Source organism: Garra rufa, chromosome 1 (genome assembly GCF_049309525.1).
Source record: "Garra rufa chromosome 1, GarRuf1.0, whole genome shotgun sequence".
Lineage (NCBI taxonomy): Eukaryota > Metazoa > Chordata > Actinopteri > Cypriniformes > Cyprinidae > Garra > Garra rufa.
In genome coordinates, this window is record NC_133361.1 from 1,156,188 (window position 1) to 1,169,152 (window position 12,965).

The window sequence follows — 12,965 nt, forward strand, 5'->3', positions numbered from 1 at the left end:
CATGCTTGTAAAGAGTCATCTTGTACATGTTTTCACCAATTTACATAAAGTTTTGAGTTTCTGTTTAGGTTCTATAGGCTTTTGGGTATATGCGACCACGCCCCTTTTTAAAATGACCCCGTCATAGCAAACCAAAGAACAAAATTCAAAAAAGTTTTGATAATTATTGATCTAGAGATTTCAGAGAACTGCACTACAGTGGTTTGATCGAGATTGGGTGAAAAACCTAGGACTAGTTCGCAAAAGTAAGTTTTTAACATAATTGAGAATAGTTCATGAATGATTTGATTGACAGCAATGTTCTTGAGGCAAAGTTGTTTACCATGAGGAGATCTATCCGATGATATGCATATTGTGTGGATGTGTGAAACACCACGTGATTACAGAGCCATAAAACTCGTTAGCGCCAACTAGTGGCCGATTTCTTTCAAAATTCTTACAGACCTTTAGGGCAATGAGTCAAACATGCCCACCAAGTTTGGTTCCGATCGACCTCCATTAACCTTGTCTAATAGGTGCTCAAACTTCATTGGCTTTTTGAGATACGCCAATGTCCTCATAGACACTTGTGCCATATTGGACCAAGATACTGCATACCAATTTTCAAGTCGATCGGACCAACGGTTGCGTATTTATAGCCGTTTATATGTTTTTTTCCGTCTTATAGCGCCACCAAGCGGTCAAGCTCCGCAATTTTTTTGATTTAACCAAAGATTAAGCTTATACACATGTGTACCAAGTTTGGTGAAGATATCTCATTCCGTTCAAAAGTTAAAGCCATTTTAGTAAAAGTGGCCCCGCTGTTTTTGAACGTTTTGGCGGTCCTTTGCGACCGTGAGTCAAAAGTTCAACTTTTTTTTGATAAATATTGATATCCAGAGAATAATCCTGCACTGGATTGGTTCTGATTGGGCGAAAAACCTAGGACTAGTTCGCAAAAGTAGGTTTCGAGCCTTTGGATCAGATACTACTACGATCTGACCGAGTTTCAGCTTTCAAGGCCTTACGGTTTGGGCTGCCCATTCAGTTTTACCGGAGAAGAATAATAATAAAAATCCTAACAATTACAAGAGTGTTTCAGCACTTTGTGCTCGAACCCCTAAATAGTGGAGGAAACAGAAAGAGATGCTGCAGGAGAGTCAAAATGTATTTCTGTATTTGATAGTCCTCCAATATGCAATAGCTTTTCAGTAAAAGTAGGCTATTTTTAATGCTATAATTATCTACGTAAAAATGCCTTATAGTGATTTTTTGAGCTGATAAATCACAAAAATAATCGACCAACTAATTATCAGAATAATCATTCGCTGCAGCCCTAGATATGTTTAAAACATTATACAAATCTCATGTTTCTATAGGGAGAACTATTAAATATGTTTGACCAACAGCATGAAGGATCTGAGGGATGCCAGATCCTCTAAGAAAACATCTATTTTGTCTGGTATCGGGATAAATAGTCAACAGGGTTGTTGATACCCAAAACCATTAACCCATCAAAACCCATCAAGTCTAGTCTGGACAGGAACAGGATAACCATATATGGGCACAAATAAATGGGATGTGAGACCAAACTAATTCACAACAACATCCCATTAATATTTCATTTTTATCTCTTATTTATACAGACATCTAGCAGACTAAAAATAAATAAAGTTCCCAGGACATAGGAAGTGTCTCTTATTATTTGATGCTTCAGAAAAATTATATTTAACAGCTCTAGAGATTGTTCCCGTTACAACAAACTTTATAACCGTCAGCATTATTAATGGGAAAAAATGAATAAAACCAACCTGTTTGTTGTTCAGTATCTTCAGTGTGTTCTGGATCTCTCATCTTCTCTCTGTCCTCTTTCATAAACTCAGATTTGCAGATTTCAGCTCTTCCTGATGATTTGTTGCTCGTCTTCTCTTGTAAACTGATGGACATATTCCAACATTTATTGCTGAATTCACCAAACATGAATTCCTGTGTGGAAAAGCAGATTTGCAAAAATCAACAATAAACCAAAGAGGCATTAAGTGCTGTGTCTTTGTGAATCGTTACATTACTATTTATTACTGATGCTCCAGAGGAAATAAAACACAAATTAAGAGCCGGGGGGTGAAAACTTTTGGAATTTGAAGATCAGGGTAAATTAAAAGTTACTTTTTATTCACTCCTTTACCAATTTATTCATGTTTTCTGTTGTTGTCAGTTAATAAAATATAGCAATAATTCATTACTTGACTGAGGATTGAGATGTATTCACGTGACTGTCATGCATACGTCATATAAAAAAAAAATACATGTAGATTATTTTACTAAAAATACAATTAATTAGTGGTTAGCATTTATCAGTATTATTATTAATAAGCGTTGGTGTTGTATAGCAATGCATTCTTTGTACGGATATTGCAAACAAAGAGGGAAAGTACTAGGTAGGGTTAATATTCATATAGTCATAATTATGGCAAGCCGTTTCAGCCTAAAATATACTAAGTGTTACTTGTCGTAATTGCATTTTTACTAGTAACAATTCAATTACAGAGCTCTACAAATTAATTTTTACTAGTCATATGTCTCCATTGACTTCCATTAATTTTTAATTACGGAGCTCTACAATTGAATTCTTACTAGTAACAATTACAATTAGAGAGCTCTCTAAATCAATTTTTATTGGAATAATTCCAATTACAGATCTCTCTAATTCAGTTTTTACTAATAACAATTCAGATTAGAGAGCTCTCTAATTTAATTACTTTAATTACTTGTAAAAATGCGTTTACGACGAGTAACGCTTGGTATATTTTAGGCTAAAACGGCTTGCCATACATAACGCATTAAAATTTGCATGTTGTTTTTAATCATTTACAAGCCTCGGGGATGAAACGAGAGAAATCCAACAAGAAAAATAGGAGAACAATGGAGATTTAAGGCAGTTTTGCACATAAAATAAAGAAATGGAAAACCTTTTCAAGAGCCACAACCACATATTTTGTTATAAATTTGACCAAGTTTAAATATGCAGCCTTCAGTTTGACGAACAGCCAGCGTTATCTATAAAATGACTAGTACAGCACTATTCACACGAGAAACTGACATTATGCTCGACAACATTTGCAAACTGCAACATATGCAGGACATCAAAACGCAAATAATAGAGGAGAAAGGGAAGAAAACAGGACTCACACTCACCGAACAGCTCCTCCTCACTCGCGCATGCGCACAAAGCAATCGCCCCGCCCCCTCCATCTAATTTAAAGGGACGTGAGACAAACTAAATAAATTAGACTTCAAAAATGTTTTTCACATTGTATGTAGTTTTTATCATGCGGATACAAGTTCAAGTGTTCGTTTTTGTAAATAAGTTTACTGCAACTTTAAATCACGTTATGTTTTTATTTCTGTATATGGTATTTCCCAAACATAAGCATTAAATTAACCACACAGTTTTGCTCCAAACTCTTATTTTTATGCATCAAAAATATATCTTTGCCAGAGAATCGAACTGAATTAATTCATAAAGTTAAATATTACATATTCAGTATCAATCTAAAACAGACCTCCTTTTGAAAATGAAATTGTGTCTCACAGAAATTACTGGAATAATCAAACCTGCTGACATTCAGACTACAGAGAGCATTTTATTGGTCAAAAAAATCCGAACAATAGTGTTTTTTATTTATTTATTTATTTATTTTTATAAATACGCTTTCATTTATAAATTAACTCAAAGCTAGCAGGCATTATAGAAGCTTTTGTTCACGAGGAATTTAATTTTACAGCAATAAGCTGGATGCCAACCCGCAGATAAACTGAAAACAAGAAGAGGACTCCGATTTTATTCAGTGTTCGCTGGAGGACTTTTATTTTGGCGCTTCCGGTAGTAGCTCAGAGGAGCGGAAGTTTTGCAGTGTGCCACACGTGTGGATTGAAACTCAGACAGAAAAATGGCGAAAAACGGCAAATTTAATCAGAAATCTAAGTCTAAGAGCGACGGGAAGCAGAAGAAGAAGCGTGGGAAGTGTGTGCTGGTGTTCGACGACAAAGACAGACAGTAAGTCGCGTTATACGGGATTAAACACGGCAACATTGATGTATAAACATACTGAATTACACACCCACATATGCGTTAATACTCATAAAATAATAAGAATCGTCTGTAATTACAAGAGTATATACTTCAGAATATGTGTTTTCGACTTCCTTTACATTTTCCCCTTTTGTTTCATTACTTAAAATATTAAATAAAATAGATATAAAATAAATAAAATGTATTTAGCTAGTTGCCAAGCGGACATTTTTCTTATAGTTTAGCAATGTATTTAATTAAAGTTGCTGAAAACAGAAAATGTAATATAGTGAACATATTCAGTTTTTTGATGATAAACTATTATATATTATTTAAAACCAATGGAATTTATAGGACAAACGTGATTAAAACATCAATGTAGTTATTAAAAACCGCCTGTGATCATGAGTTTATGTATTGTTCATACTAGAATTTGTAGAAACTGAAATTAGACACCTTCTACCATAGTAGGATTTTTAATGATTTTGTCTCTTCTTAATTTGATTCAAAGTACTGCAGAAACAGCAAAATTGTGAAATCTTTTTGCTGTTTAAAATAACCGCTTTCTGTTTATATTATGTATAAAATGTAAAGTGTCACGTGATCCGTCAGAAATCGTTCTAATATACTGATTTGCTGCTCAGCAACATTTCTTTGATTATTAGAAAGTTCATAAGAACAGCATTATCTGAAACAAATTATAAATGTCTCAATTTAAAGCATCCTTGGTAAATAAAACTATGAATTTCTATCATTTCTGTTCCTAAAATCAATTTAGAAAAAAAAAAAAATATATATATATATATATATAATTATACTGATTTCAAGCTTCTGAATGGTATAGTGTATAATAACTGTTTTAAATATTGAATATTGATCGTACTAATAACAATAATAATATTAGAATGACTTCTGAAGGATCATGTGACACTGAAGACTGAAGTAATGATGCATGTTCACACATTTTAAATAGTTTTCTGTTTTGGATCAAATAAATGCTGCTTGTTGAGCAAAAGAGACTGATTTAAGAAACATAAATCTCACTGTTCAAAAACTTGTGACTGGAGGAACAATGAACCAAATCAACTGAGTGAGTCATTTATGCTGGAACCGCTCCGATTGATTCAAACTCCTGACTTTGATCGTTCAGTTCAAGCGATTCACTAGCAAAAACCAGATCAAGTTAAAAGAGCCATTCATTTTCGTATTTAACATTGCTTGTAATGGTTTAAAAAAGCACATAGTGATTGGTCAAATGGAGCTTTTTAAAACTCTGAATCAGTTTAACCATTGCGTTGCAAAATGATTCACCGATCGGATCGCGTATCGCTAATCATTGGGACTTCAGAGTGAGTTCACGAATCATTTGATCCAGATTGGAACTTTGTAAATCGCGAATCATTTAATAGGGATGTCCCGATACAACGTTTTAACTTCCGATACGATACCGATATTGCAGCCTTCAGTACTAACCGATACCGATACAAATCCGATACAGTAATCAGCACAAATCATGAATACTTTTACCTATTTTTTTGTGTGGAATGTATGAACGGCTAGATCAAACTGAGAACAAAAGTCAGCAACAGTAAGTATGGAAAAAAACGACCAATTTATTAACTATTGGTTGCATAAATGTGAACCTTTTACATAAGAATATATAAAAAAAGAATTAAAGAATAAATATTAAGACCCTGAAAAATATCTTAATTGAATAAACAAAAATATATTTTTTAAAGTGCAAAATACTAATTAAACGTCACTTCAGTTATTTATTTTTTACCGTCAGCAAATGGTAAGAACAGCTGAGAGCAGGAACATAAGAAAAAAAAAATATTGTTAATTGACCAACTGCTAAAGGTTGAGTGTCCAAAGTTTCAATTTTACACACACTGCCTGAAAGAATGAGATCGTTGCATTTGCTATCCACAAAAAATAGTGAAAACAAAATAAATATAACTCTAATACAGGGCAGAAAACAAATATTTAACTAAAAGGATGACTACACTTCCTACTCCTCCAACTCAACTTTCTGCAGTCCGAGCATGATGTGGAGATTTTATTTTTAAGAAGATAAGCATGTCTGCATGCTGAGCAGTGAGTCTGCTCCTATGCTCCTCAAAAATAATTGATCATTATTGTTATTATTGGCACGCTTTGCGAGGGTTTCAGGCAGCGTTGGTTGCTTGAAGTTGCCAGAGGATTGTTTCTTTAAAGGATAACTATTGTCAAAATGCAACCTGGGCTGTTTTTGTTTTTACTGTAAACGAGACAAACTTATATCTAAAAGCATACTTACGACAAACAAGCCGTTTTTGAGATTGACAGTGATTTCTTTTTGTGGTCAGTGGCCGGTGAATGGGAGAATTAGGGGCAAGTTTTTGAGCGCATCAAAATCCATATTTTTACAACACTGAGAAGACTCGACACACCATGAAACTTTGCTCGAAGTATTGTCTGGGTCTCTACACATGAACTCCAGCATTGAGAACATTGTTTGTGTTCACAGAGTTTACTAAAAAGAACGTTTTTGAACAACTCACTTTCACTGTTTGAGTCTCCGCGCGCGGCCGTCTCTCCAGTCAAGAGGTATCGATCTCCGAATGCGACGTAATACTGAGGGGAGTGAAGATGGATAGCTCCTAAAGCATATTTCCATATAAATGCACGGCTAATTCGTTGTTTTGTCGCAAGTTAAAAACAATATTAACCTTCTAGTTGTAAAAAGAGCCTCATATAAGAAACATTAATATATAAGAATCTCGCATTTGGAGAGCGACACCTCTTGACTGGCAAGACGGCTGCGCGCGGAGACTCAGTGCAGAGTTTTGTGATGCTGCTTCAAATGCGCAATGAGGTTGGACGTATTAAACTTTCCCGGTTCTGTTTCACCACGGGAAACTTGTGCATGACAAGTGTTGCACTGAGCCACTTTAATGAAAAATACTGCCACACGGCCGACATCGCTCTTTTTCTTTGCTACTTCGCTAGCAAGCAGTGTTGTGATCACGTGGGCTTTGCACGCTGGCTCTGGACGCTGCTGGATAGAATAGCTGTAACGGAGTTTAGAGCGGAACTGACATCTTATATCGGAGATTTTTAACGCAGTCCGATATAATCCGATAGAGTTTTTTTGGGCTGATATCGGACCTATTTCCGATATCAATATCGGATCGGGACATCCCTATCATTTAATTCAAATCGGGATTTTGGAGCAGGTTTATGAATCATTTGAGTCAAATTAAGATTTTGGAGTTCACAAATCATTTGATTCAGATTTGAACTTTGCATATTGCGAATCATTTGGAGCAGGTTCGTGAATCATTTGATTCAAATCAAGATTTTGGAGCAGGTTCATGAATCATTTGAGTCGAATCAGGATTTTGGAGCAGGTTCGCAAATTATTTGGTTCAAATTGGAACTTTGTGTATTGTGGATCATTTGATTTAAATAAGGACTTTGGAGTGATTTCGCGAATCATTTAATTCAGATTTGAACTTTGCGTAATGCGAATCATTTGGAGCAGGTTCGTAATTCTTTTAATTCAAATCGGGACTTTGGAGCAGGTTCATGAATCTTTTGAGTCGAATTAGGATTTTGGAGTTAATCATTTGATTCAGATTTGAACTTTGCATATCGCAAATCATTTGGATCAGGTTCGTGAATCATTTGATTCAAATCAAGATTTTGGAACAGGTTCGCAAATCATTTGGTTCAGATTGGAACTTTGTGTATTGTGGATCATTTGATTCAAATAAGGACTTTGGAGTGATTTCGCGAATCATTTAATTCAGATTTGAACTTTGCGTATCGCGAATCATTTGGAGCAGGTTCGTGAATCATTTGATTCAAATCAGAACTTTGGATTGAGTTCGCAAATCATGTAATTCAGATTTGAACTTTGTGTATCGTGAAACAATTGATTCAAATCAGGATTTTGGAACAGGTTCGCGAATAATTTGATTCAAACTGGAACTTTGTGTATTACAAATCATTTGATTCAAATCAGGATTTTGGAGTTCACAAATCATTTGATTCAGATTGCAACTTTGCGTATCGCGAATCATTTGGAGAAGGTTCATGAATCATTTGATTCAAATCAAGATTTTGGAGCAGGTTCGCAAATCATTTGATTCAGATTGGAACTTTGTGTATTGTGGATCATTTGATTCGAATCAGGACTTTGGAGTGATTTCGCAAATCATTTAATTCAGATTTGAACTTTGCGTATCGCGAATCATTTGAAGCAGGTTCGTGAATCATTTGATTCATTTGGAGCAGGTTCGTGAAACATTTAATTCATATCAGGAATTTGGAGCAGGTGCGTGAATTGATTCAAATTGGAACTTTGTGTATCGTGAATCATTTGAGTCAAATCAGGACTGTGGAGTGAGTTCACAAATCATTTGATTCAGATCAGAACTTTGCGTGCCGTGCATAAAATAAATAATTTTTTCAATATTTTGGATCAAACAAAAGAGACTTCTTTGGAAAACATGAAACATCTCGCAGTTCAAAAACATTTGACCGGAGTGTGTGTGATCTTTTCTGCATTATTTCTGAAGCGTCATTGTTTGTGGATGTTTTCCTGAGTTCTGATGTCTGTTTAATTTAGGGACTTCCTGACGGGTTTCCACAAGCGAAAGCAGGAGCGGCGGAAAGCAGCGCTGCAGGAGATGAGGAACAAGCTGAAGGAGGAGCAGAAGCGCGTCAGAGACGAGGTGAGTGTGAGCGTGATGAAGGTGATGATGATGATGATGAAGCAGGAGCTGACGGCTCTCATCTTCCTCCAGAGACACACAGAGTATCTGAAGATGCTGGAGGAGCGGCGCCAGGCTCTGGGTGAGTGTGCGGCTCGTGGGTCATGTGACACGCGTGTGTGGCTGAGGTCAGAGGTCATGTGACGTGTGTGTTTGTGTGTAGATGAAGCAGACGAGCTGGTGGACGCCATCACAGCCACTACAGAGAGCGTTCAGTACGACCATCCCAACCACACCGTCACCGTGACGACCATCAGCGACCTCGACCTATCAGCGGACAGACTGCTGGAGCCAGATCAGGTGACCTCCACTGACCAATCAGCTGCTCGCTAATGAACGAGGAGTTAGATGCATTAACTGTGTGTGTGTGTGTGTGGTTTCTACAGAGAGGTGAAGAGCGTCAGGAAGAGGAGGAGGATGCTGAAAAAAAGACAGCCCTTCCGAGGAAAGCTGGAAACCCTCTCAAGTCCAAAAAGTACGGATTGATTTGTGTTGAATTAGCATGTTATTTGACTCCTGAAGGAGTCCAGGGTGGCCGCGGCTCCTTAAAAAATATTAAAATGTCTTAAATAACATTTCCTAATTAAAGGCCTTAAAATGTCTTAAATAACATTTCTAATAAAAGGCCTTAAAATTCTTAATGTCCTAACATTTTTCTAATTAAAGGCCTTGAAATGTATTAAATAACGTTTTATTGATTAAAAAGTCTTAAAATGTCTTAAATAACATTTTCCTAATAAAAGGGTTTAAAGAGTTTTAAAATGTCTTCAATAACATTTCCTAATTAAAGGCCTTAAAATGTCTTAATGTTTTCTTCATAAAAGGCCCTAAAAGTCTTAAAAGGTTTAAAATAAGGTTTTCTTAATTAAAGGCCTCAAAACGCCTTAATGTATTAATATTTTCCTAATAAAAGGCCTTAAAATGTCTTAAAGTTTTCTTTATAAAAGGCCCTTAAAAGTCTTAAGTTTAAAATAATGTTTTCCTAAAAAAAGGCCTTAAAAAGTCTTAAAATGTCTTAAATAATTTTTCTTTATAAAAGGCCCTAAAAAGTCTTAAGTTTAAAATAATGTTTTCCTAAAAAAAGGCCTTAAAAAGTCTTAAATAATTTTTCTTTATAAAAGGCTCTTAAAAGTCTTAAGTTTAAAATAATGTTTTCTTAAATAAAGGCCTCAAAATGCCTTAAATAACATTTTCCTAATTAAAGGCCTTAAAATGTCTTCAGTAACGTTTTATTAATTAAAAAGTCTTAAAATGACTTGTAATGTTTTCTTTATAAAAGGCCCTAAAAAGTCTTAAGTTTACAATAACGTTTTTTTTAATTAAAGGCCTCAAAATGCCTTAATGTATTAATGTTTTCCTAATAAAGGGCCTTAAAAGGCTTGAAATGTCTTAAATGTTCCCTAATAAAAGGCATTAAAGAGTTTTAAAATGTCTTCAATAACGTTTTCCTAATAAAAGGCCTTAAAAAATCTTAATGTCTTAAATAATGTTTTCTTTATAAAAGGCACTAAAAAATATTAAAATGTCTTAACATTTCTAATAAAAGGCCTTAAAATTCTTAATGTCCTAACATTTTTCTAATTAAAGGCCTTAAAATGTCCTGAATAACATTTTATTAATTAAAAAGTCTTAATGTCTTAATGTTTTCTTTATAAAAGGCCCTAAAAAGTCTTAAGTTTAAAATAATGTTTTCCTAAAAAAAGGCCTTAAGTCTTAAAATGTCTTAAATAAATTTTCTTTATAAAAGGCTCTTAAAAGTCTTAAGTTTAAAATAATGTTTTCTTAAATAAAGGCCTCAAAATGCCTTAATGTATTAATGTTTTCCTAATAAAAGGCCATAAAATGTCTTAAATAACATTTTCCTAATAAAAGGCCTTAAAATGTCTTAAATAACATTTTCCTAATAAAGGGCCTTAAAAGGCTTAATGTCTTAAATGTTCCCTAATAAAAGGCATTAAAGAGTTTTAAAATTTCTTCAATAACGTTTTCCTAATAAAAGGCATTAAAATGTCTTAACGTTTTCTAATTAATGGCCTTAAAATGTCTTTAATGACGTTTCTTAATTAAAAAGTCTTAATGTCTTTAATAACCTTTTCCTAATAAAGGGCCTTAAAATGTCTTAAATGTTTCCTAATAAACAGCATTAAAGAGTTTTAAAATGTCTTAAATAACTGTTTCCTAATAAAAGGCTTAAAAGTCTTAAAAAGTTTAAAATAATGTTTTCCTAATAGAAGGCCTTAAAAAGTCTTAAAATGTCTTAATGTTTTCTTTATAAAAGGCCCTAAAAAGTCTTAAGTTTAAAGTAACGTTTTCTTAATGAAAGACCTCAAAATGCCTTAAATAACATTTTCCTAATTAAAGGCCTTAAAATGTCTTAAATAACATTTTCCTAATAAAGGGCCTTAAAAGGCTTAATGTCTTAAATGTTCCCTAATAAAAGGCATTAAAGAGTTTTAAAATTTCTTCAATAACGTTTTCCTAATAAAAGGCATTAAAATGTCTTAACGTTTTCTAATTAATGGCCTTAAAATGTCTTTAATGACGTTTCTTAATTAAAAAGTCTTAATGTCTTTAATAACCTTTTCCTAATAAAGGGCCTTAAAATGTCTTAAATGTTTCCTAATAAACAGCATTAAAGAGTTTTAAAATGTCTTAAATAACTGTTTCCTAATAAAAGGCTTAAAAGTCTTAAAAAGTTTAAAATAATGTTTTCCTAATAGAAGGCCTTAAAAAGTCTTAAAATGTCTTAATGTTTTCTTTATAAAAGGCCCTAAAAAGTCTTAAGTTTAAAGTAACGTTTTCTTAATGAAAGACCTCAAAATGCCTTAAATAACATTTTCCTAATTAAAGGCCTTAAAATGTCTTAAATAACATTTTCCTAATAAAGGGCCTTAAAAGGCTTAATGTCTTAAATGTTCCCTAATAAAAGGCATTAAAGAGTTTTAAAATTTCTTCAATAACGTTTTCCTAATAAAAGGCATTAAAATGTCTTAACGTTTTCTAATTAATGGCCTTAAAATGTCTTTAATGACGTTTCTTAATTAAAAAGTCTTAATGTCTTTAATAACCTTTTCCTAATAAAGGGCCTTAAAATGTCTTAAATGTTTCCTAATAAACGGCATTAAAGAGTTTTAAAATGTCTTAAATAACTGTTTCCTAATAAAAGGCTTAAAAGTCTTAAAAAGTTTAAAATAATGTTTTCCTAATAGAAGGCCTTAAAAAGTCTTAAAATGTCTTAATGTTTTCTTTATAAAAGGCCCTAAAAAGTCTTAAGTTTAAAATAATGTTTTCTTAATTAAAGGCCTCAAAACGCCTTAATGTATTAATGTTTTCCTAATAAAAGGCATTAAAGAGTTTTAAAATGTCTTAAATAACATTTTCCTAATAAAAGGCCTTAAAATGTCTTAAATAACATTTTCCTAATTAAAATGTCTTCAATAAAGTTTTCCTAATAAAAAAGTCTTAATGTCTTTTCCTAATAAAAGGCCTTAAAAAGTCTTAAAATGTCTTAATGTTGTCCTAATAAAAGGACTTAAATTTCAGTTGTTCATATCTGTGGAAACCTGGAGTCATATCTGCTCATTATCTGTGTGTAGGATCCAGAAGCTCACGGCGTCACTGAACAGATTCACTAAACAGAAGAAGAACAGGAACAGGAACTGGAAGCCTAACCAGGACATGAGGCAGAGAAACAGAGACAGCGAGGAGAAGCCGTCATCGTTCACTCACAACACAAAGTTACGGAAGGGAAGAACCACCATCAGACAGAGACGCAAACGAACGGGTCGGAACGAGCGCAATCAGGACTGATGACCGTCAGACTCCACCCGTGTGTTTGTGCTTTACATGTTTGATACTTTATGGACATTAAAAGAGGATTCTTTCATCACTGTGTCATACTTTCATTTCCACATCAGAGTAAAGCTTGTTCACAAACAACGATAATCAATGATAACTATAACTAATGATGATAATAACCATCACTTTGACAATAACTTCATGTGGATCATGTTTGTAGTTCTTTTTATTGTAAATATGTTCTGCGGTTTTGTCGTCTGTCTCTTTAAATCCTCGAGCTGTTTTTAGTTGGACAGATTGTGATCGTCTTTGAGATTCTGTGGGATTCCTACAAGGTGCTTGAAGTACTTGAATGT

At 33.7% G+C, this 12,965-nt stretch overlaps 1 protein-coding gene across 1 annotated transcript; it reads left to right on the top strand.

The window, feature by feature from the left end:
* Nucleotides 1-3,890: 3,890 nt before the first annotated feature.
* On the top strand, nt 3,891-12,700 carry LOC141328086 (nucleolar protein 12-like). The gene is made up of 6 exons (XM_073835385.1): nt 3,891-4,036; nt 8,667-8,772; nt 8,845-8,893; nt 8,975-9,111; nt 9,198-9,286; nt 12,408-12,700. The coding sequence occupies exons 1-6, from the start codon at nt 3,930-3,932 to the stop codon at nt 12,619-12,621; spliced, it is 702 nt and encodes a 233-aa protein (XP_073691486.1). The 5' UTR covers nt 3,891-3,929; the 3' UTR covers nt 12,622-12,700.
* Nucleotides 12,701-12,965: the final 265 nt, after the last annotated feature.